Raw genomic sequence first — 23,529 nt, forward strand, 5'->3', positions numbered from 1 at the left:
ACTAATACCAACTAGCACTGAAGGTAGAGAAAAGGAGTCTAAACATATCAGGAGAGCACTCACTAACTGTGGGTACCCTCAGTGGTCATTCAACAAATGTCAGAAAGAAAGAATAGGGAATGAAACCAATAATTCTCAAGATACAAAAAGGAGAGGAGTAGCAGTACCGTGCATTGCAGGAGTTTCTGAAAAATTACAAAGAGTCCTTTGGCAACATAAAATTCCTACTTATTTCAAACCGATAAACACATTAAGGCAAAAATTAGTGCATCCAAAAGATAGGCTACCAAATGAAAAACAAAGTAATGTAGTTTATTCCATACATTGTAAGAATGAAAATTGTAAAGAGCAGTACATTGGGGAGACTCAACAAATTCTCAAAAAAAGACTTTATCAACATCGCAGGGATAATACTAGTGGGCCTCAATCGGCAGTACATTTGCACCTAAAAGCTAGCAACCACTCATTTGATGACAATGAGGTTAAAATCTTAGCGAACGAACATAGATGGTTTGAAAGGGTTGTAAAAGAAGCGATTCTTATAAAACAACAAAATCCTTCATTAAACCGGTCTGGTGGGGTGAGGTTCAATTTGGATCGTTCATACAATAGCCTGCTTAGGCAAAACAGGTTAGGCAACTTTCGTAATGCTGATGAGGGTCGTTATGCTGATGAGGTGATACCGGTGGGAGTGGGGGTAATAGGCCAGTCGTTAGTCAGGAATGTAGGACCAATCAGTGGGGCCACAGGGAGGGGTCCTCTGCCCCCCCAACCCCCCATTTTACGACTGTTAGAGAGTCCGTGTTTTATACTTCCTCATTAAGTGTTTGACTTAAACATACATTCCGTACAAAATATAGCACTGAGCAACTTACGAACAAATTCACCTGACGAACGACCGCTCGGAACGTATCTCGTTTGTAAGGCGGGGAGCGTCTCTACACATTTAGATTTTTTTTAGGGTGTGTGTAGTGAAACTCCTTTAATGCACTGGATACCTTCTAGAACTTACCGTAGTAAGTGAAAGGCTGTGATACGAATATACCAAAAACATTCTTTAATACATTTTAGTTTTATCCCGGCAACATTCTTTAAATGCAATTGGAAGCATATAATGTACACAAATTTGTTTTGTCAGTGTACATGCATGTGTCTTAAATAAGGTGGTGTGTGTGTGTGTGCATGTGTGTGTGTGTGTGTGTGTGTGTGCACGTGTGTGTGTGTGTGTGTGTGTGTGTGTGTGTGTGTGTGTGTGTGTGTGTGCGTGCGTGCGCGTGTGCGTGTGTGTATGCGTTTTGTGTATGTGTGCGCGTGCGTGCGTGTGTGTGTGTGTGAGTGTATGTGCGTGTGCGCCTGTGTGTGTGAGTGTATGTGCTAGTTTCTGGGCATGGGCTGTAGCCAACAGCTGCTCTTGCAGCTCTCCTAACCTCCTTGCGACAGCATTAAAGGAAGTACACTGAAAAAAAAGTCCAGGAAAAGAGATTGCTTCAAAAAAGCAATATCATGCGGGCAACAATGATTAGATGCAATATAGTGGAGTAGCACTGTATTCACTTTTACGACTGTATTTGCATAGATTTACTCGACACAAAGACTCTGCAGCATGTCCATGCACTTTATTGCTTGCCATCTTAGCAGAAGAGATAATTGGTAAGCTTGGCATGAATGCCAAGACTGGACACATTCATTTAATTCTGCACAGTGACAATCATGCCGCAGGGGCAGGTGGATTCTGGCGTCTTCAAACACATGTTGAAAATGCCAACACACAACTCAAGAGTCCAATGCATTAGTGTGGGGGGGGGGGGGTTGAAGCCTGAGATGCCGCATGCGCCAGCAAAGCTCCAGTCTGATATCTTTTTACTTTGAAGTGCCTCTCTTTCCACAGATCAATCAAAGCTATTACAGAGACTTGACAGTCACTCTCTCGATAATTAGAAGTGCTAAACGCTAAATATTATGAGGCCCCATACTGTTCAGATTACTAACGCCGCACAGTTCTTGAAATTGCCAGGATTTACACAAACCAAGGAAACCTTGACAAATGTGCCAGTCGATTTGGCGCTGGAAGGAAACCTTTCTTTGCAACTCTCAAGGTTCCTTCTTTTGGTGTGAGGTAGCACATTTTTTTCATAATGGTGTAATTTCAAACTTGTTGAGGGTGGGTGTGAGACACAAGGATGTCTTTTATCACTCACCAAGTTCATTGTTTGGAAATGTTCTTATCCTCGTAGTGTACATTCTGTGATTACTTTGGTAAGCGTAGGTGCAGTTTTGGATAACATTACCTCCATTATTGGTGGAATTATGTATACACACACGCACACACACACACGCACACACACACGCACGCACACACACACACACACACACACACGCGCGCACGCACACCCACACGCACACACTCACACACACACACCAAACCCAAGATATGAATTATCCTAATTATTCATCCTCTTGTTTTTATCCCACGGGATAGCAGCACTGGGGTTTAATGGATTCAAACTCAATTAAAGAATGTTTCACTTTATTACTTTTTTTTTTCATTTTTACGCAGGGAAGATGAGATATTAATTTGCTTGGCACAGGCCATGCACTGATTTGCAATCTGGAAAGCATGGACTATTTCTCTGAAGTAAATCAAGGGTGATCGTATGTGCAGGCATTGATCTTGCAATGTTTTCTTGTCATGGACTAAAAGCACTGACACTATCGCTCACGATTGTCATCATTATTTGGATTCGATTGGATTGGATTTGCCAGCTGTACAATTTTCCACTTGATAGTTGTTAGAAACAGGGTGAGTGTGTGTTTCTCCTGCATTCATTTCTTTCAAGGAGGTTGAAGACTGCAAGAAAACTGATTGCCTTTGGAAAGTAGACCTACAATACAGCATCCAGAGCTAAGGTACAGCCAGAGGCTAAGCTAGTATTAGCATGCGAGTACAATTCGGACATTTCTAGCCGCAGGTTCTCATATATTAATAATGACGAGGGACTGGCAGTTGTTCATGTCACCCGTTCAGTAAGAGCCAGGTACACTTGTAAACCCTTCTGGCCAAACACTACATATGATACTGATCGTATGTTTGCCATTGGAAGGTATTTTTCATTTATACTCCTATAGTTTTACTGTATTGCCATTGCCATTGCTGTATCTTATGGATGATTGCAAAATAGAAGTGTGTGCAGGGGAACTGTGCCACCCTCATTGTGGGTCAGAGAGTCGGGTCCACTGTCAGACTAAACAAAACCTAATCCCATCCGCCAGTAAACCCTATTTAAACCCACACTTAGTACACTAGTTGAAACGAAATGCTCACACTGCACTCGCCCACTACGTTTATCCATTGGATTGTGGTAATGGATGAGCCTCCCACATTTGCTCATGGAACTTTTTAGACACTGATCTCCATCGGAAAAAGGCAGGACAAAAGAGACAGGTGGTATAGACATGAGCTCACCAGTTGACGGATGCCCTTGTGCACACTTGTGACCTACTTAAGTAGAGACATTTTCACTCTGCAAATGCTACTTGGTTCATCATTGCATGTTATATTAAAAGGAGGAATGGGCGCCCTTATATGTCTGATCAAAAACATTCTGAAAAAGTCTACAACATCAATATGTGATTGAAATAGTCACATTGTACCAGTTTACCATGTGCAAATAACTATTTAGTACTCAGATATCCCAAGATGGGAGTTTTAAAATTGAGAAAACACATCTGTCTGGACTACACTATAACTGATCCTGTAAACATGAATCTTACATTCTACCATTTCATTAACTCTTTCAGGGACAGCGGTTACGACAGTGGACATTTTATGTGATCAGATTACAGAATGCATGAAAATGTACTATAGAATAAATAAATAAATAAAATAACTCAGAGACTCTGTAAATGTATTTATAAATACTGTGGCTGTAGATTGTACACATTTGAAGGAATTTGCTGAAAACTTGAGCCGAGACTGATCTGTTGTACTCAAGTGTGGCGATATAGCATAGCTTCAGATGAAACTTTTACAGGAGAACACAGTGGCCCCTAACTTGAAATTTTAAGTAGCTGATTTGTTTTCAAACAGTGATACATCACGGGTAAAGCCACTGGCAAGCTCAAAGCCGTGAAAAATTAAAGTTTTTTTGACAATACTGTAAAACAGGGGTCTCAAACTCGCAGCCCACGGGCCAAGTGCAGACCCCGAAAGACTATTTTGCGGCCCGCCTTCATATGAAAGATGAATGTTAGTGCAGCCCGCATGATTGATATGAAGAAACTTGTGTGTGGAGCTGAACAAACCGCTGAACAACCATGGAATCAAACCACCATTTTGGAGCTACAGAGGGAATTTAATCACAGATTTGCAGACTTCAAGATGCACAAAGCCACATTTCAAATTTGTGTGGACCCATTCTCTTATGATGTGCAAGATGGCCCTCCTGTGTTCCAAATGGAGCTCTGTGACCCACAGTGCAACTCTGCACTCAAAGCCAAGTTCAGGGATGTGAATGGAGAAGCAGACAAGCTTGGGCAATTTTTTAGAGAGTTAACCCCCAGCTTCCCTGAACTTTCCCGAATGTTCAAGCGGACCATGTGTCTTTTTGGGAGCACATACTTATGTGAGAAGCTCTTCTCCACATTGAACTTCAATAAGTCCAAGTACGACACCCATTCTACCATCCTCATTTTTTTAATGTTTGTGTGGTATCAAGGCAAGCTCAGTGCTAATTACACCATGCCAGCTTGCTAGCAACTACACAGTAAATTTAGCACATTTTACTCTCAGAAAACATACATTTGATGGCTGTCTAAACAAAGTAAAGATTGAGACTAAAATATTTTTTAAAAAATCCAATATTTACTTAAAATAATCAGTTTTTCCCCCCACTCAGATAATTTTACAATGTGAGTCTTTTGGTACATTTGCATTGTAATGGTCGATTAAAAAAGTCACTAAAGGGTCGGAAAACAAACCCAGAGCCTTAAGAGTAGAAGACTCGTCAGGAGGGGACATTGCTTGGTATGGAAACGCAACAAGCAAGAATTTCTAAACTCATTTCTATGTGGTAGCTGATTGTACACGTACACATCAGCTAAATGCACAACTAGCCGAGATGATGAATTATGAACAACTATGAAATGATTGAGCAGCGGACATTTGGTTAAGCTTGCTAACGCCTATGGATCTGTGCCACATGCTTTAATCGGGAAGGTACTAGAGCTATACCATGTTCCTAAAACTATGGTAGGTCTGCTGAAGCAATAGTTCCAGGAATCTAAGATGTCAACCAAATCCTATACAACCAAGTGGATACAACTCAAGGTTGGAATTGCAATGGGGTGCACTATCTCTCCCATCCACTTTGTGCCCTCTATGGAAGTTCTGCTTCGTGCGGCCCAGGCTCAAGCAAGGGCAAGCAGTGATAATGTACACAAGCCATCTCTAAAGGCATTCATGGACGACACGACAATTCTTGCAAAGTCCAATCAGAAGTGTCAAGACATCTTAGATTGACTTGTTACCCTGGTTGGATGGTGAAAGATGAAGTTCAAACCTGGTAAATCAAGAAGCCTTTCCATCAGGCGTGGAAAACTCATAGATACAACTACGTTCTCAGTGTCTGAGCAACCAGTCAAAAGCTTGGGCAGGTGGTATGACCACTCAATGACAGACAGCAAACACATCAAGGTCATGGAGGAAGCAACCACCAAAGACTTGAGCACTATTGACAAAGTGGAATTGCAAGGAAGGTTTAAATTGTGGATTCTGCATTTCCTGCTCATTCCAAAACTCCCCTGGCCTCTGCTGATCTATAAAGTAAGTTGCAGTACAGTAGAAAGAAGAGACAGGAAGATCAACAAGTACACCAGGAAATGGCTAGGGATGCCCCCAGGGCTCACCTCAGTTGCCCTGTACTGCAAGAAAGCTAAACTTAGGTTGCCACTGAAGTCCTTGGTAGAAGAATACAAAATTGGCAAGTGCAGACTCCAGATGATGTTGAGCAACTCCAACCTGACTCCAGCCTGAGAACTGGAAGAAAATGGAAAGCTGGTGATGCTGCTGAACAGGCTGAAGCAAGCTTGCACTTAAAAGAGATCATGGGTGCTACTCATACATTGTAGAAAAGAGGAACCTGTGCTGTCTGAGATCAGGCAACAAGAAGATGAACTGCGAGTACAGACAGCAGTACAGCAGGGGCAGCAAGGTCAGTGGAGGTCATGGGAAGATGCCCTACAACGATCAATAGGATGGTCAGATCTGTGGCATATGTCACCCCTTCGCATCAGCTTCCTTGTAAGATCAATCTATGACCAGCTGCCACAGGAGCAAACCTGACCAAGTGGTACCAGTCTGAAGATCCAGCATGTCCTCTTTGTGGATGTACTCAGACTCTGAATCATGTCCTATCAGCATGCAAAGTTACCCTAGCAAAAGGAAGATATACATGGAGACATAACAATGTACTCCAACGTCTCGCTGTTGCAGTCGATGTTGCAAGGTGTTGGGCAAACAGGAAAACAAAGTTGAGTCAGATCCCAGTAGTCCGCTTTGTGAAGGTAGGAACACCTAGCTGTCCAAGAGAAGCAAGACCTCAGTCTCTACCAGACAGCAGCCTTCTAGACGTTACTAATGATTGGAAAATAGCAACCGATCTGAAAGGACATGGTAAATACCCGGACATGATTAAAAAGACAGGAATGCGACCAGACCTTGTTCTGTCTTCAAAAGAAAGAAAAACCATACTTGGCATTGAACTGACTGTTCCCAGTGAGTCAAGGATGATGGAGAGCCACGAGTACAAAGTGGCGAAGTATGAAAATATGATGCAAGCAGCTAGGCAGGAAGGATTCACAGCCAGGCTGTTTGCGGTGGAAGTAGGTGCAAGAGGGTTAGTCAGCTCATCGGTATATGGACTGCTCAAGAAATTAGGACTGTCCTCCCAGCAGAAAGCTAGAGCATTGAAAGAACTAGCTGAAACAGCAGAGAAAGCATCGAGCTGGATATGGGCAAAAAGCGCTGACAAAGATTGGACAGCTAATATAAATATACCTGGTAAGCCTATACTATCATAGCTACCTACTTGGCGGGGAAGTAGAGGTGTTGGCTGTGAACCAGGAGACCTGGGTTCAAATCCCGACCTAGGCTTAATCTGGAAAGTGGGCTCTTTCCACCTGACCCACCAAGGACTATGTGGAAAAACCATGTGGCCCGACTCCATAAGAATGTAAGGAAGTTAAGAGCCGAAACACTTGGTTGAAGGGGGTTCTCTTCCTTCGAAGATCTCCTGGTGGTTTATGCTCTTGAATGCTGGAGTGCTTAATCTAAACTTAAAAATAACAAATAAATAAAATAGGAGTGAGGCAAACATGTCAAATAAAAACCAGATGATATAGCGTATATTATTGACTCACGGTAATTCCCGTTAATTACAATGTTGCGAGCCAACAGTAATAGGCATGCAAATAAAAGTTTGGCATTTTTGTTGTGAAGAGACTAAACTGACTGACTCACTGAAGCCTACAACTGGACAACGTGATGCCAGCCATCCTGCACAACTGATGAGAGTCAACAAGTACTCACCCCTCTAAAGTTGCTCATAGCCTGGAAGTAGACAAGGTAGCTTTTGCGTGGGTCCAAAGGGGTGTTCCAGTAGCCGTTGTAAGTATGATTGTCTCCCACAGTAAAGGGACTGGCTTCAGGCAGACTACTGGGAGGCAACTCAGCGGTGTAGTAGTGCGGAGTGCCCCGGGCCAAGGCCTCACCGTGGGACATCGGCAGAGGGAAACACTCTTGAAGCCCAAGCTCCCTCTTGACTTTTTTCACTGTCTCTTCCTCAACCACCACCTGGTATGTGCTAGACACAGGTGGACAAAGAGATAGCGTTAATCATGCTATTATTGGTACAAAGCAAGATTCCATCCAGAAATTTGAGATGGCTTTTCTTACCTGACAGGTGCGCCTCTCCCTTGGGCAGGGCGGAGCACGACAGTTATTGTGTTCTCAGTCTCACTCAGGGGGGATGGTATGTCTCCATAATCGAATGTCGGTGCTGAAAACACAGGATTTAGTTTCGAGTTACGACTTCTATTACGTTCTGCTCAAAAGTCTTAGGTCTGTGATTAGTTTAGCGGTTTTACTTTGCTTTTTCACAAGTGACAATTGAATATCGTGGAACAGGAGTAAGCACCTGGACAATACAAAATATGAAGAGCTCACAGTCTTAATAAATCTTGATGGTCTGTGGTCATCCTGTATATACAAACTGCCAGCTAACTAACAAAATACACATTTAATGCTCCACCATTGATGGAGGTCTCTGCTCTTGTTATAAGAGCTATTGGTTACTGTAAACGTTCCAAGTCAAAATCTGAGATTCAAGGCTATAGAGCTTTCTTCGTCTTTATCCCATTAAAGCGTTCAGTCGGTTATAGAACTGGCACACCCATGTGTCTAAAAGCAGTGCTAATATAGCGTCCTAATACTCCACATCAAGTTTTCCTGGCTATAGGTCCAATTAATAGTCATGGTCGCCAGGCTAAATTGATTAGTCTTTTTCCATTTTAAGGATTTGGCTTAAGTCATGCTCCTCCAGTGGTTGTGGCAGCACATTTTACTTTAATATCACCGCTCAATTTGCAAGTGAAGAGAGTGAAAACTATTCAAGTAGAATAAATGATGAATAAATTAAAAAAAATTGTTGGCTAAGGCAAAGACATCCTGTGCTGAAATGAATTAGGTTTGGGCATGAATTAGGGGCTAGGGCAGGGGTGGGCAAACTTTTTGACTCGCGGGCCGCATTGGGTTCTAAAATTTGACAGAGGGGCCGGGCCAGGAGCATTTGGAGGGAGTGTTTGGGCCGGAAATACTCCGAACAAGTTATGTCCATAATTTATAAAATCACTTCAAATGACTTCGACTGAGCGTATTTTACAAAGATTCCACAGCATATAGCTATAGTTTACGTTTTAAGACTTGCGCTGAATATATGAAGTCTTGTTTTCGAGTTGATGACGATCCCCATGTGACATCACGTTTGGACCGCCCCTGACCGAGAAAGCGACATACAATGCATTTTGGGTACTTTGTTTAGTCTGAAAACTTCGTGTTAATCCGTGTTGATGGCGAAATTAGAAGGAAAACACATAAATAACGCCATGGTGAATCGTTGTGTGTTGCACCAAGACAACTATTTGATATTCGCTGACACAAATTCCCAGCTGACAAATCAGCCCATTTCCAACGGAGCTTGGGCGCAATCTTCTGCTTTTTCTGGGTGCTACATTGCTGTCATTGACGGCTCGAATTGATATGGGAGGACTCCTAGAATCAATTGCAAACATTTATGCTTTCCTCTTCAGAAGAACAAGAACAAGAAAACATCTTCTCCGAATCTGAAGCCATTGTTTTGATTCTCGAGCAACCTTCTGAAACTGGCCATTTCCGGATTCATTTTGAAGTCATTTTTATTGGTGTTTTTCATTTAACTAAAAATATCAGCCTGCCTGATTTGGGTATTTTAGATGCTATAAAACGTTTTTCTGATGTCAGTGGGAAACAAAAACAAAAAATGGTGCCGGTTGTCCTTTAAATGTAGTATGTACAAACCTCATAGCACAGTAAAAACACTACAACCCAATTACTGTCTCTCAAATGTGAAAAATATCCCCGATCAGTTAATAAATTTGTCTCAAGGAATATGCAAGATATGGCATTTACAAACTATTTCGCAGATACTTGGAGGAGGAAATGGAAATAGATTAAAATAACATATGCACTGTGATTTATCAAGATTGCGTCTGTTTTTAAGTTTCCATCGAAGGGGCAAAGAAATCAACATTTATTGAAAAATGGAATCACTTTCAACATTCAAAACATATTATTACACAACGAAATATTCAAGCTCAATAATACCTACTTGTGTTAAATTCCGCCAAATCATAGATGGTTTGTCCTGACCGCGCGCTCAACAAACTCCTCACTGACGCTCTCGCCTTCACGCGCTAACAATACACGTGTACCGTCGCCGAGCACACAAACATAGACTACCTGCAGTTGAAATTTGCATACTCGGCTCGGCAGCCAATCAGAAGCCTGCTTCTTTCTTCCGGACTTTCGCAAGCGTTACAAAGTCGTGCAATTGCATGTCATTTTCCAAAATAGATGCACAGAACCTCAAACTAGAAGAAAGATTCAAAAGAAGCTAACAACATATGTGACGCTACAAAACGTAAATTTACATTAAACCGTGACTGTAAAGTGTACGTGAGACTTCTGAAAGGGGCTTAGTGGCTCGTAGGAATCAATGCAAACGTTGCATTGTGCACCACAATGACAATCGACTACTGTAGCAAAATTTACAGCCATGCGCATTTGCCGTAAATTAAGCAAGGTAGCATTTGTAGTTGGTGCATTCTTGATTTAAAAAAAAAACTTTATACTTTGTGACAATGTTTCTTAATGGGATTGGTCTCATTTTGCTTCAAGTTGGGAAAAATGGGGCAGGCAACTTTTCAGTTATCTGCCCTGTTGTTCGCTAGCTTTTTGTCATGAGTTTTAGACACTGTTTGTACTATAATTTGGGCAAGTTCGGCGGGCCGGATTGAAAAGCCTAACGGGCCGTATGTGGCCCGCGGGCCGTAGTTTGCCCATGCCTGGGCTAGGAGGTAGGCCATACACTTCCTTTAGAAGAGGGGCTCATCCTGTCATCTTGCCCGGTAGACTCACCTGAAAAAATACAGGTTTAAATGTACATGCATAAGGATAAACAGTGGTGGCGATAGTTTGAAGATGATGACAGTTTGAATAGCTTAAGTGTTGAATTTTTGCCAGCACCTCTTTGTAATATAGGATACTCTGTTCAAGCAAATGTTATTCACGATGGGGAAGGAGAGGGAGTTGAGAATGATCTACAAACACTTTTGGGCACTTTCCACAGATGAGGCTTTGTGCCACAGTTCTCAATGACATATAGCCAGTAGGCAGAGAGTGTGCCTTAAATCTATAATTAAACAAAAACGACCTCGGAAGGGAGATTTAGGCGGTGTGAGCAAGAAACGGCTAGAGTGCCTTCACCCTACAAACCTCAGAGGTGCAATCCAATCCCTAAACAAGCATAAATGCACCATTAAAGGGAGAGACAAAGAGCGAGGCTTGATTTCCATCAGCATTAATAACCTCTGAGACTCTCAGATGTGAGCGTCCGTTCTGAAGAATGTTCGCAACATACTTCTTTGTAAATCACATTAAGCAGAGTACTCCCGGTGATTTTTCTCAATAGTTTAATTCATGTCTTATAAACATCAAGATGACAGCCTCACAATTTGTTGAGACGTGCTATGGAAAATAGCTTCTACAATCTGGGAGCATCACTTTTGACACAAGAATAAATATAACATCCTCAAAAGAAAATCTTAATTGCAGCACAGACATGCTGGTTGGAGTTTGGAGGTGAATTTACGTGCCACAATTATAAAGAGTGATGGCACAAGTGCATCATGTTGGTTTCATATAACTGCTTAAAGATGGATAATTTGGCAGGTTTATTTTGACTATAATCTGAATGGCAATTTGGTTAATCATTTCCCACCTGGCAATAATTTAGCGAGAGAAAACAGTCAATGGTTTAATTGCAACTGTTCTGTGATTTTAAAAGGCTGAGTGAAAGTACAAGCTAAACCAAACTAAGGTAAACCAAGATAAAATAACCTTTATTGATCTCACAATGGATAAATTCCTAATTCACAGCAGCAGATTTATGACAGGTCTACTTTGCTATGTTAACTGTTCCATTCTGGTTGTTTATTGATCATACATTTGTCGTGTGTATTTTTCTCCAAAATATGATTGGGAACGCAATATTCATTTTGTTCATTGTCTGTAAATACTTTTCTTGGTTGGTTATTCTTAGTCATTATTCATTTTGGTTCATATGTCTCCTGTATATTCCAATTTTAGAACGACACAATTTTCAAAGGTGATGCCTTGCGAAACCATCCCCTAATATTTGCCTGTGATGTTGGTGGACATATGGTCCACTTGTACGTGTCAATTAGGACGGTACTTGGAGCAATATCATACCTGAGATGTTAGTGGTTATTTCAGTGAGGGCTGTCTGGCCAAAGCCTTTCCCTGTACGGGCTCTCACAGAGATCAGGTAGGTTGTTCCTGGGTGAAGATTGGAGAACATGTGATAGGTCTCATTCTTCAGCTTGGATACAGTTCTTCTTGGGCCTGGGACGTTGATGCCAGGATCGGATGACTCGATGCTCTGGTAACTGATCTAGAGGCCAACGGGAAGTGAGGACATTGCACCAGTTATGGAAGTGTCAACATCCTTTAAACGACAACCGAGGCCTCCGGTCAAGTTGTGTCCATAATTTGTAAAATCACTTCAAATGACTTCTACTGAGCGTATTTTACAAAGATTCCACCGCATATAGCTATATTTTATGTCTTAAGACTCAGGCTGAATATTCAGGAAATCTTGTTTTTGAGTTAGTGACGATTCCCGACGTGACGTCACGTCAGGAACGCCCCTGACCGAGAAAGCGACACACAATGCATTTTGGGTACTTTGTTTGGTCTGAAAACTTCGTGTTGATCCGTGTTGATGGCGAAATTAGAAGGAAACCACATAAATAACGCGATGGTGAATCGTTGTGTGTTGCACCAAGACTACTACGTGATACTAGTTGACACAAATTCCCAGCAAACAAATCAGCCCATTTCCAACTGAGCTTAGGCGCCATCTTGTGCATTTTCTGGGACGCTACATGTAGTCCTGATGGCTCAAATTGATACGGAAGGACTTCGTTAATCGATTGCAAACATTTAGGCTTTCCTCTTCAGCACTATTTGAATCATATTTATAACTGGATGAGTAACAAGAAAGCATCTGCTCCGAATCTAAAGCCATTGTTTTGATTCTAGAGCAAGGATTTTGTTGCCTTACCCATATCCAACAAACACAATATTTAGATGAGTGGAGGCGCATAGAGTACATTAATGAAAATGTTGGGGTTGACTTCCTCTTTAAACATACCTCCCGATGATAGCAGTATTTTTCCCCAAAATAAAAACTATGTTCAAATCCATAGCTTCAAATTATTATGCACCACAGCGTTTCAAGATTGTTTCTTGGTTGCTAATCACTGAAAATAGTCATATATGCTGAAATTTCATTTATCGACTATTTTCAGTACCTTACATGCTATAAAATTCTTGAAACATCGCTGTACATAATAATTTGGAACCGTGTTTTGATTTATTTATTTTGTGAACAGTTAATGACTTATACCGAGTGCCATTTTCATGGACTATAAAAATCTCAGAAAAACATAATTTACATAATAATTTGGAATGTGGTACACCTGTCAAAAAGCAAATCCTATTTCAAAATATATTTGAGGGGACATTTCGAAAGACACAAAGACGGGGAAAACGTGGGCAGGCCTCGCTGATCCCGTGCCACAAACAGAAGGTCTGTACAAGTAAACACCAAATCATTTTCATGTTCAACAAGATGGCCAAGAGCATCACACATGCATGTGTTGTTATTTATTACTGAAACAGTCTGTGACTTATGCTTTCAGGCCTACTTTAGGATTTTTTGTAAAGTATCAATCAGAAGGCATTGAAGTGTCTTATTATTATTTTTTTATAATGCTGGAAGAGGCATGATAAATGACACAAAAGATAGAGAAGGAAAGGATTTTATCTGGCACTCGTACAAAATCATCCATTTTTAAAACCACCTGTACTCATTACAGTCATGCCTAGCTAACTTTCTTATCTGACTGCGGGCAAGATGCGTGGTACAACCAGGACTGGTCGCCATACAATCAGAGAGTATTCTCGGGAAACAACAAATGATGAGAACAGCAAGGGAAGTCTATTCAGACACATGCAGCTTATTGGATTGTTTAACTACATTCTTTGGTTATTTTTAGAAATGTTGCACTGAGCAGCAAGGACAAATAATGCATCGCACTGCACGTCCACTTTTCGTCTGATGGTCTCTTATTTCAAATTCTACGTCCTAAAGGGAGTTTTGACTTCGATAGTTCCACTGTATTTATTTTGTGGGAGGAAATTGGTGATTTTGCTTCTCATCTGCAGTATGTCAGGGTTATATTCATGTAGGCACAAAACGGGCAATAATAAATGAGTCTCCATCACAGGCCGCAGCAGATCAGTCAAGCAAAGTGAGGCCATGTGCTTCAGAGAGACACTGGATATGGAAGAAATTGGATTGTCAAAAAAAAGAACAAATCTAAAAAGGATACTTACCTCAAACTGGGTAATAAGGCCATTGGGCTCAAGTGGCTCCTCCCACTTCAAGAAGATCATGTCATCCAATGGGGTGAAGGTGAGCGACTCAGGTGCTATGCCTCCAGGTACTGGAAGACAGTCATAAGGCAAACTGAAACTCTTGGTTACAGCAGACCTGTTAATCTTCATATTAAAGGTCAGGAATAAAAAAACTACAGCTATACTCAAATTTAGAGCACTTCATTATAGTTCAATTTTGTCTCGACTAGCCAGGAATCACACAAAGTTCCTTGTCAAGCCTTTGCTAAAGCTGTTATGGAAATGGGTACCAAAGTCAGTACCGATTTGGCTTGGTAATATGAAGTATTGATTCATATTAAATAAAGCAGTTCCAGTTTTTGGTGCCTTAAACTGATCCCAAATTGTGGAAATTGGTGATTTTCTATGGCACACTTAAATGCGACACAGAATGCAAACCACCGTACCACCATCAGCCACACATACGTGCGCTCACACACTAATTTATTTATATATATATATATATATATATATATATATATATATATATATGGGCGGACCGGGACGCGAACCGGCGACCTCTGCACTGTGAAGCCGTTGCGCTAACCACTCAACCACCGCCCTATATATATATATATATATATATATATATATATATATATATATATATATATATATATATATATATATATATATATATATATATATATATATGCCATAGAAAATCACCAATTTCCATTTCCAGACAATTTGGGATCAGTTTATATATATATATATATATATATATATATATATATATATATATATATATATATATATATATATATATATATATATATATATATATATATGGCTATATATATATGCAGTAAAGTCTCGTTATATCGATATTCAAGGGAGTCGGAAAAAATATCGATATAACCGGGACTATCGATATATCCGACCCTGTTTGCATGTAATTTCCCCCGTGCGTGCATAGAAATAGTATCGATATAACCGGGACTATCGATATATCCGATATCGATATAACGAGACTTTACTGTATATATATATATATAAATAAATTAGTGTGTGAACGCACGTATGTGTGGCTGATGGTGGTACGGTGGTTTGCATTCTGTGTCGCATTTAAGTGTGCCATAGAAAATATAAATAATATATATATATATATATATATATATATATATATATATATATATATATATATATATATATATATACAGTAAAGTCTCGTTATATCGATATCGGATATATCGATAGTCCCGGTTATATCGATATATATATATATATATATATAAAAATCCTCGTCTCACCCACCATGGGTGGTGTCTGTCCCCATTTCAGCTCGGGTCCTCTACCAGAGGCCAGGAAGCTTGAGGGTTCTGCGCAGTATCCGTGCTGTTCCCAGCACTGCGCTTTTCTGGACCGAGATATCCGATGTTGTTCCCGGGATCTGTTGCAACCACTCGTCGAGTTTGGGGGTCACTGCCCCAAGTGCTCCGACCACCACAGGCACGACTGTCACCTTTACCTTCCAGGCTCTCTCCAGCTCCTCTCTGAGCCCTTGGTATTTCTCGATTTTCTCATGTTCCTTCTTTCTGATGTTCCCATCACTCGGGACCGCTACATCCACGACAACGGCTTTCCTTTCCCCTTTATCTATGACCACGATATCTGGTTGGTTGGCCATTACCATCTTGTCAATCTGTATCTGGAAGTCCCACAGGATTTTTGCTCGGTCATTCTCCACCACCTTGGGAGGTGTTTCCCATTTTGACCTTGGGGTTTCCAGTCCATACTCCGCACAGATGTTTCGGTAGACTATGCCAGCCACCTGGTTATGGCGCTCCATGTAGGCTTTCCCTGCCAGCATCTTACACCCTGCAGTTACGTGTTGGATTGTCTCAGGTGCCTCTTTGCACAACCTACACCTTGGGTCTTGTCTGGTGTGGTATATCCCTGCCTCTATGGCTCTGGTGTTCAGGGCCTGTTCTTGGGCAGCCAGGATGAGTGCCTCTGTGCTGTCCTTTAGGCCAGCCCTCTCTAGCCACTGATAGGACTTCTTGAGATCAGCCACTTCTGCTATGGTTCGGTGGTACATCCCGTGTAGGGGCTTTTCCTCCCATGATTGTCCCTCTTCCAGCACCTCATCCTCTGTTCCCCATTGACTGAGACATTCTCTGAGTACATCATCCGTTGGAGCCTTCTCTTTGATGTATTCATGGAGCTTGGATGTTTCATCCTGGACAGTGGCTCTCACACTCACTAGTCCCCGGCCTCCTTCCTTACGGCTTGTGTACAGTCTCAGGGTGCTGGACTTGGGATGGAACCCTCCGTGCATGGTGAGGAGTTTTCGGGTCTTAACATCTGTGGTCTGAATCTCTTCCTTTGGCCACCTTATTATTCCTGCAGGGTATCTGATCACTGGCAGGGCATAGCTGTTTATTGCCCGGCTCTTGTTCTTGCCATTGAGCTGGCTTCTGAGGACTTGCCTCACCCGCTGGAGGTATTTGGTCGTAGCCGCTTTCCTTGTTGCTAATTCGAGGTTGCCATTGGCCTGTGGTATACCGAGGTACTTGTAGCTGTTTTCAATGTCTGCTATTGTTCCTTATATATATATATATATATATATATATATATATATATATATATATATATATATATATATATATATATATATATATATATATATATATATGGCCTTCATTTTCCTCAAAAGATGACCCTGCGCCTTATATGTAAACCAATATTGAGCCACAACAGGTCTCGCAACTACTTTCAGCAGCCACCTCCATTTTCCCCCTATAGAAGAAGTAGTGCGTAACCCCAGCCTCTATTGCGGTGCTTCACGATGTAGTGTGCCTTATATTTGGAAAATGTTGATATACAGTGATATCTTGGCTTACAAACTTAATTTGTTCCCAGATAGACTGTGTAAGGCAAAACGTGTGTATCCCAAAAAAATAATTTCCCATCGTAAACCATTAAAATGAGAATAATCCGTTCCCAGGTCCCCATAAAACATATTTTTTTTAAGTACACAAAATATACCTTAGTTTTATGTATAATAAATGTGCTATGGTATTATAATTAAATAAATAAAATGTATAGTATAATAAAGTTGTTTTATTTACCTTTGTGATGGTCTGTGTAAACTCTCAGTCGTACAGGAGTAGTGTGATGGTCGTCGATGGCTTGATGGAAGGGAGTCGCCGGTTTCATTAGCATTAAACACTTGATGGAACGTAGCCTTCTTCTTTCACCATCTTGAGGAATGATGCCTTGTAGGTGCTTTCTCTGTGATAATTTTACCTTGTTCCTCATCAATTGTGTTCTGTTTACCTGGGTTGATGACTTTTTGCATGAAGTGTACAGATGACTTGTGTGAGTTATTTGTAGAGCCTTATTGATGGGATATTTTAACCTTGCAATCTACACTCTGCCTTTGAACTATCAAAGTTAAAACAAGTCCAAATTTCACTGTTTTCTATCACATGGCTTTAACCGAAGACTGGGGCGGGGATTAGAGGACAAAAAAAAAGGCGGCTGCCATATTCTTTTTTGGAGAACGGCCTCACTCTCTCTGTCTGTAACCCCTAACCCCTCACTGCTGCGTTCTTGACCCCCCTGCCAATCTCAGCACGATTATTATGTACAGCGATGTTTCAAGAATTTAACATTCGTAACATCGATTCTCTTCCCACCTTCAAGTCCCATCTCAAAACCCGCCTATTTAACATTGCATTTTCTGCGTAGCTCTCTCTCTCGTTTCTATTTATTGTATTTTATTTATTATAGTACCTATGCTTTTCTATGACTGTAAAGTGTCCTTGAGAGCTTTGAAAGGCGCTTAAAATATAATGTATTATTATTATTATTATTATTATTATTATTATTATCATCACGTGGCTTTAACCGAAGACAGGGGGCGGCTAATAGAGGACAAAACAGTCGGCTGCCATTTTGTTGTGAAGAGAACGGGCTCGTTTGCGAACGACACATCACTCATTGTGGTGCTCTGTGTGTATCCCGAAAAAAATGTTGTATGCCGAGGTAAAATTTTCACAAATTTAACATTCTTAAACCAAAACGTTCGGAAGCCAAGGGGTTCTTAAACCGAGGTATTGCTGTACTTATATATTATATTTGGAAAACTTTTTTCATTTATTGAGGGTGTGCCCGTGAGTCCGGTACAGTATACAGTATATGGAAAAAGATTGAAAATACACCATTCATTGGGTGGGGGGAAAATACGGTACCCAGCGAAAACCCATCGGAGTCGGAGGGAATATGTAAACTCCAAACAGCAAGGCTGGAATCAAACCCTGCACATTTGTACTGTGAGGCCGACACACTAACCAGTCAAACACTGTGCAACCACCCATGTATTTTATTATTTGTAAAATTTAAGCGCAATATTCATTTTTATATGTAGGGTTATATGTTGAAAAGTATTTGTTACAGCATTTTTTTACGTAATAATGTAAACCTGCCATTGGCTGGGAACCGCTTCAGGATGTCCCCGACCTAGTGCCATAAACAGCTTATCAGCATGCCGCGCAACCCTTATGGACAGATGAAGGGATATATGGGTGGATGGATGGATGAAAGGTATCTCTAATAAGGTAACATTTGGTAGCACGACATGCTCCATGCAAATATGTTAATTAGTGTTTTGTGACTTTTGAAAAATGAAAAATAAAATGGAAAAAAAACCTACAACTATTTTCTCCATCACAGATGTTCATTCCGAACTTTTCAGTACAACCAATCCTTGTTAGCATAAAAAAAAGTGATTTGCCCTTTGTTATAGCGCAAATAATGTGCGGAAACACAAAGGATTATCAGTAGATAGGGAAGCTAAGAGAGAGCTATTGAAGGGTTATTGGGGTGACAGATATATTTTCTGAATTATGAAGAGCACCTTTTTGTAATGTTAATTCAGGCTACCAGAATGTCATCCTCTGAATTAATGTATCAGAAAAGCACAGAAAGGTTACATAATGCTCTTCATCTTCACTTCATAACCAGCCCATGATGGATGAAATATGATGCATGTAATGCACGTCGTATAGTTATGCTCCATATGGTGAGTGAAAATGCTCAAGCAATTATTAGAACTCTCCGAAGCAGGTTCAGCAATCATGACATTCAGAGTTAAATAAGCTATTGAAGTCATGATCCGATCCATCCAAATAACAAAAGTAACTTTGGATGATTGAAGAATGGGCTTGAAAACAGCATGAAGCTGCCAGACAACCCACATTCTTTGAATCGTACTGCATTTTCCATAAAATACTACGCTGCCAGCATTTAGTATCGAGCAGATGGTAATCGCTGATGGACAATTTAATATATTATTCAGTTCAGCAGGGTGAAGACAGAAAGAGAAATGGAGTTGGGGTTATCTTTTCGTTATCATTTGTTAGGAATGTCTTAAAAGTAAAACGAGTATCATATAGAATGATGAGTCTGAAGCTAGAAATTGAAGGCGTGATGTTCAATGTTGTTTGTGGGTATGCTCCACAAGTCGGATGTGAGCTGGCGGAGAAAGAGAAATGTTGGTTGGACTTTGATGAAGTCATACAGAACATCCCGAGAAGTGAGAGGGTTGTAATTGGTGGAGACTTCAATGGACATGTTGGCGCAGGAAACAAAGATGATGAGTAGGTGATGGGCAGGTTTGGACTCCAGATGAGGAACGCTGAAGGACTGATGGTGGTTGTCTTTGCTAAGAGAATGGAAATGGCTATTGTGAATACTTTCTTTCAGAAGAGACAGGAACATAGGGTGACCTATAAGAGTGGAGGAAGAAGTACACAGGTGGACTACATTTTGTGTCAATGGCGACATCTAAAGGAAATCAGTGACTGCAAAGTAGTGGTTGGTGAGAGTGTAGCCAGACAGCATAGGTTGGTGGTGTGTAGGATGATGCTGGCAGTGAGGAAGATGAAGAAACCAAAGGCTGAAGTGAGGACAAAATGGTGGAAGTTGAAAAAGGAAGAGTGTTGAATGACATTTAGGAAGGAGATAGGACAAGCACTGGGTGGGCAAGAGGTCCTTCCAGATGACTGGCAAACTACAGCAAACATAATCAGAGACACAGGTCGGAAAGTACTTGGTATATCGAGTGGAAGAAAGGTAGATAGGGAGACTTGGAGGTGGAATGGGGAGGTGCAGGAGTGTATACAGAGAAAGAGGTTAGCAAAGAAGACGTGGGACACTGAGAAGACGGACGACAGTAGACAGCAGTACAAGGAGATGCAGCGCACGGTTAACGTAAATGTGGCAAAAGCTAAACAAGAGGCTTATGATGACTATGCTAGGCTGGACAGCAAGGAAGGCGAGACTAATCTTTACAGGCTGGCGAGACAGAGAGACAAAGATGGTAAGGACTTCCAGCAGGTTGGGGTGATTAAGGATAGAGATGGCAATGTATTATCAGGTGCCAGTAGTGTGATGGCAAGATGGAAAGAGTACTTTGAAGAATTGATGAATGAGGAAAATGAGAAGGAACAAAGAGTAGAAGACGTGACTGTTGTGAACCCAGACTTAGCAAACATTAGTGAGGATGAAGCGAGGAGGGCGCTGAAGAGGATCAAGGGGGAAAGGCACTCGGGCCTGATGATTTACCAATTGAGGTATGGAAGCGTCTTGGAGAGGTGGCGGTGGTGTTTCTAACTGGGTTATTCAAGAAGACTTAGACTTAGATGGTGAAGAGATGCCTGAAGAATGGAGACGAAGTGTACTCGTGCCCATTTGTAAGACAAGAGAGATGTCCAGAGTTGTACTAACTACAGAGGAATAAAGTTGATGCCATACAATGAAACTCTGGGAAAGCTAGACTGAGAGCAGAAGTGAACTTTTCTGAGCAGCAGCATGGCTTCATGCCAAAAAAGAGTACGACAGATGCAGTGTTTGCTTTAAGAATGCTGATAGAGAAGTACAGAGAAGGTCAGAAGGAATTGCATTGTGTCTTTGTAGATATGGAGAAAGAATATGAGTGCCCAGAGAAGAGCTGTGGTATTACATGAGGAAGTCTGGAGTGACCGAAAAGTATGTCAGAGCGGTGCAAGTTATGTATCATGACTAAAACAGTTGTGAGGTGGGCTGTCGGTGTGACGGAGGAATTCAAGGTTAAGGTGGGACTCCACCAGGGGTCAGCTCTGAGCCCCTTCTCATTTGCTATGGTGATGGACAGGCTGACACACGATGTTAGACAAGAATCTCCTTGGACCATGATGTTTGCAGATGACATTGTGATCTGTAGCGAGAACGGGGAACAGGTGGGGGAGAAACTACAGATGTGGAGATATGCCCTGGAAAGGAGAGGAATGAAGATCAGTTGCAGCAAGAATATATGTGTGTGAATGAGAGGGATCCAAGTGCAAGAGTGATGCTACAGGGAGAAGAGATAAAGAAATTGGAGGATTTTAAGTCAACTGTCCAGAGCAATGGAGAGTGTGGAAAAGAGGTGAAGAAGTGTGTCTAGGCAGGCTGGAGCAGCTGGAGAAAAATGTCAGGGAGAGAGTGACTATATAGGGAGAAGGATGCTGAGCCTTGAACTGCCAGGCAGGAGACCGAGAGGAAGACCGAAGAGGAGGTTTATGGATGTTGTCAAAGAGGACATGAAGGCAGCTGGTGTGAGAGAAGAGGATGCACAAAACCGGGATAGATTCGCTGTGGCGACCCCTGAAGGGAAAAGCCGAAAGGAAAAGAATAATTCAGTTAAGCAGTACAAATGAAATGCATGGACTGGATGCTTTGCTCAAGCACAAGTCTGAATACAGAAGGAAATGAAATGCTTTTATCATATTGAGTTAAATCACAGTGTTTAAATTAGGCCAACTTCACTGTCCTTTGCTGTGCTGCAATTGGCATTGTTCCAGTCAAAAGTGTGAGGAAAAAATACTAAATTTGGTAGCATGGCAAGTGGGTCCAAACCTTTCACTGTTCTTGTCATTATTTTGAGTATTCTATTGACATTATGAAGGCCTTATAATGTAAAAAAAGTTGATACAGTCTTCGGAATAAAATTGTTAATTCAATAATGTGATGTTTCATTTTCATTGTCATATTTCGATGATATAACTGTTGGAGAGACTTCAAATTGCCATTAGTTGCCATGACACTACTTAATTTTAATATGCAAGCTGGTGGTTATTGTCAATAAAGAACGAGAGGACGGCTGAATTAATTCATCGACGCTCCGCACACGAGGAAGTCAGAAGTGAGTGTTCTAAGTCTACGGCATGGAGGGCTCACACAAACAAACGAGACTAAAGCGTGGTGCGGATTGCCTCGTGTCAACGCAACCTTAATTATTGCAAAGATGACAAGTCACTCCTCTTGTGAATAATGATTTCCCTAAGGTGCAGGAAAAAAATGAAGAGTCGAAGACTAGCATAAACAAATTGAACGAAGCTAAGCAAAGAGAATTCAAACACGTGAGAAAACGGTTTAATTTTACCAAATAAATAATTGCTCTACCACTGTGATTACCTGCCGTCATGTTCAACGGATTGTTTTTCAAAAGGAAAATCCAAGTTTTGTATCCAATCTTTGTTTGTTTTTGTGCCTTCATACTTTAGCTTGACCGCCTGCCGGGACTTACTGTCTTCTTCAGTCTGGAAGGTAACCTCTCTGCCCTCTTTCTTGCCCTCCGGGTTGGCCAGTGACAGACGGACATGGATGCCGTGGTAAGGCGGCAGATCACGCAGCGTGAAGCGTGAGGCGTTGTGCTCCACAGCCAGGCATTCGCGCACGGTGGTGTTGTGGCCACCGCCACCTCCCACCGTTGTGTAGCGGTAGCACAGGGACACTGAGTAGGTGTGGCACCGTGTCACGTTGAACGGCAAGTTCTCCCAGAGCAAGGACAACTGCCTGGGTTGGATGTCTGTGGCTGTCAGGCCCCGTAGTGCACGCATGGGCTCTACATTGGGGGGAAAGAGAACGAGAAGCATGAGATGAATTGATATACGTACAGCATTCATAAAAATTTAAATTATCATAAATTTGCCGCTGTGAAATGTAAATTACTCCACTGCGAGACTAATAAAGGCAAATCCAATCCAATCTAAAACATTTACACATTTACAGAATAAAAGCTGGTTCTCCTCATGTTATAATTTACAATCACGGTTGTTGGGCGGCAAATTCACTGGGTGGGCATAGGCCCCTTTCCACGAGCGTTGGCGAGAAGCTAGCAACCAACACTAGTTGCACTCTGTTCGATT

At 41.5% G+C, this 23,529-nt stretch overlaps 1 protein-coding gene across 3 annotated transcripts in view; it reads right to left on the reverse strand.

Moving 5' to 3' along the window:
- The window catches only part of ptprub (protein tyrosine phosphatase receptor type Ub), a 267,362-nt gene that overhangs the window by 65,071 nt on the left and 178,762 nt on the right, over nucleotides 1-23,529 (reverse strand). For all 3 annotated transcript variants that reach the window (XM_088999589.1, XM_088999588.1, XM_088999587.1), the window contains exons 8-12: nucleotides 22,908-23,225; nucleotides 14,294-14,403; nucleotides 12,083-12,284; nucleotides 7,952-8,054; nucleotides 7,586-7,859 (exon numbers count right to left, since the gene is read on the reverse strand). In XM_088999589.1, coding sequence (XP_088855715.1) covers nucleotides 7,586-7,859; nucleotides 7,952-8,054; nucleotides 12,083-12,284; nucleotides 14,294-14,403; nucleotides 22,908-23,225 — 1,007 coding nt within the window. The remainder of the gene's footprint in view (nucleotides 1-7,585; nucleotides 7,860-7,951; nucleotides 8,055-12,082; nucleotides 12,285-14,293; nucleotides 14,404-22,907; nucleotides 23,226-23,529) is intronic.

This window comes from Hippocampus bargibanti, linkage group LG06, assembly GCF_051943395.1.
Source record: "Hippocampus bargibanti isolate YZ-2025 linkage group LG06, ASM5194339v1, whole genome shotgun sequence".
Classification (NCBI taxonomy): Eukaryota; Metazoa; Chordata; class Actinopteri; order Syngnathiformes; family Syngnathidae; genus Hippocampus; species Hippocampus bargibanti.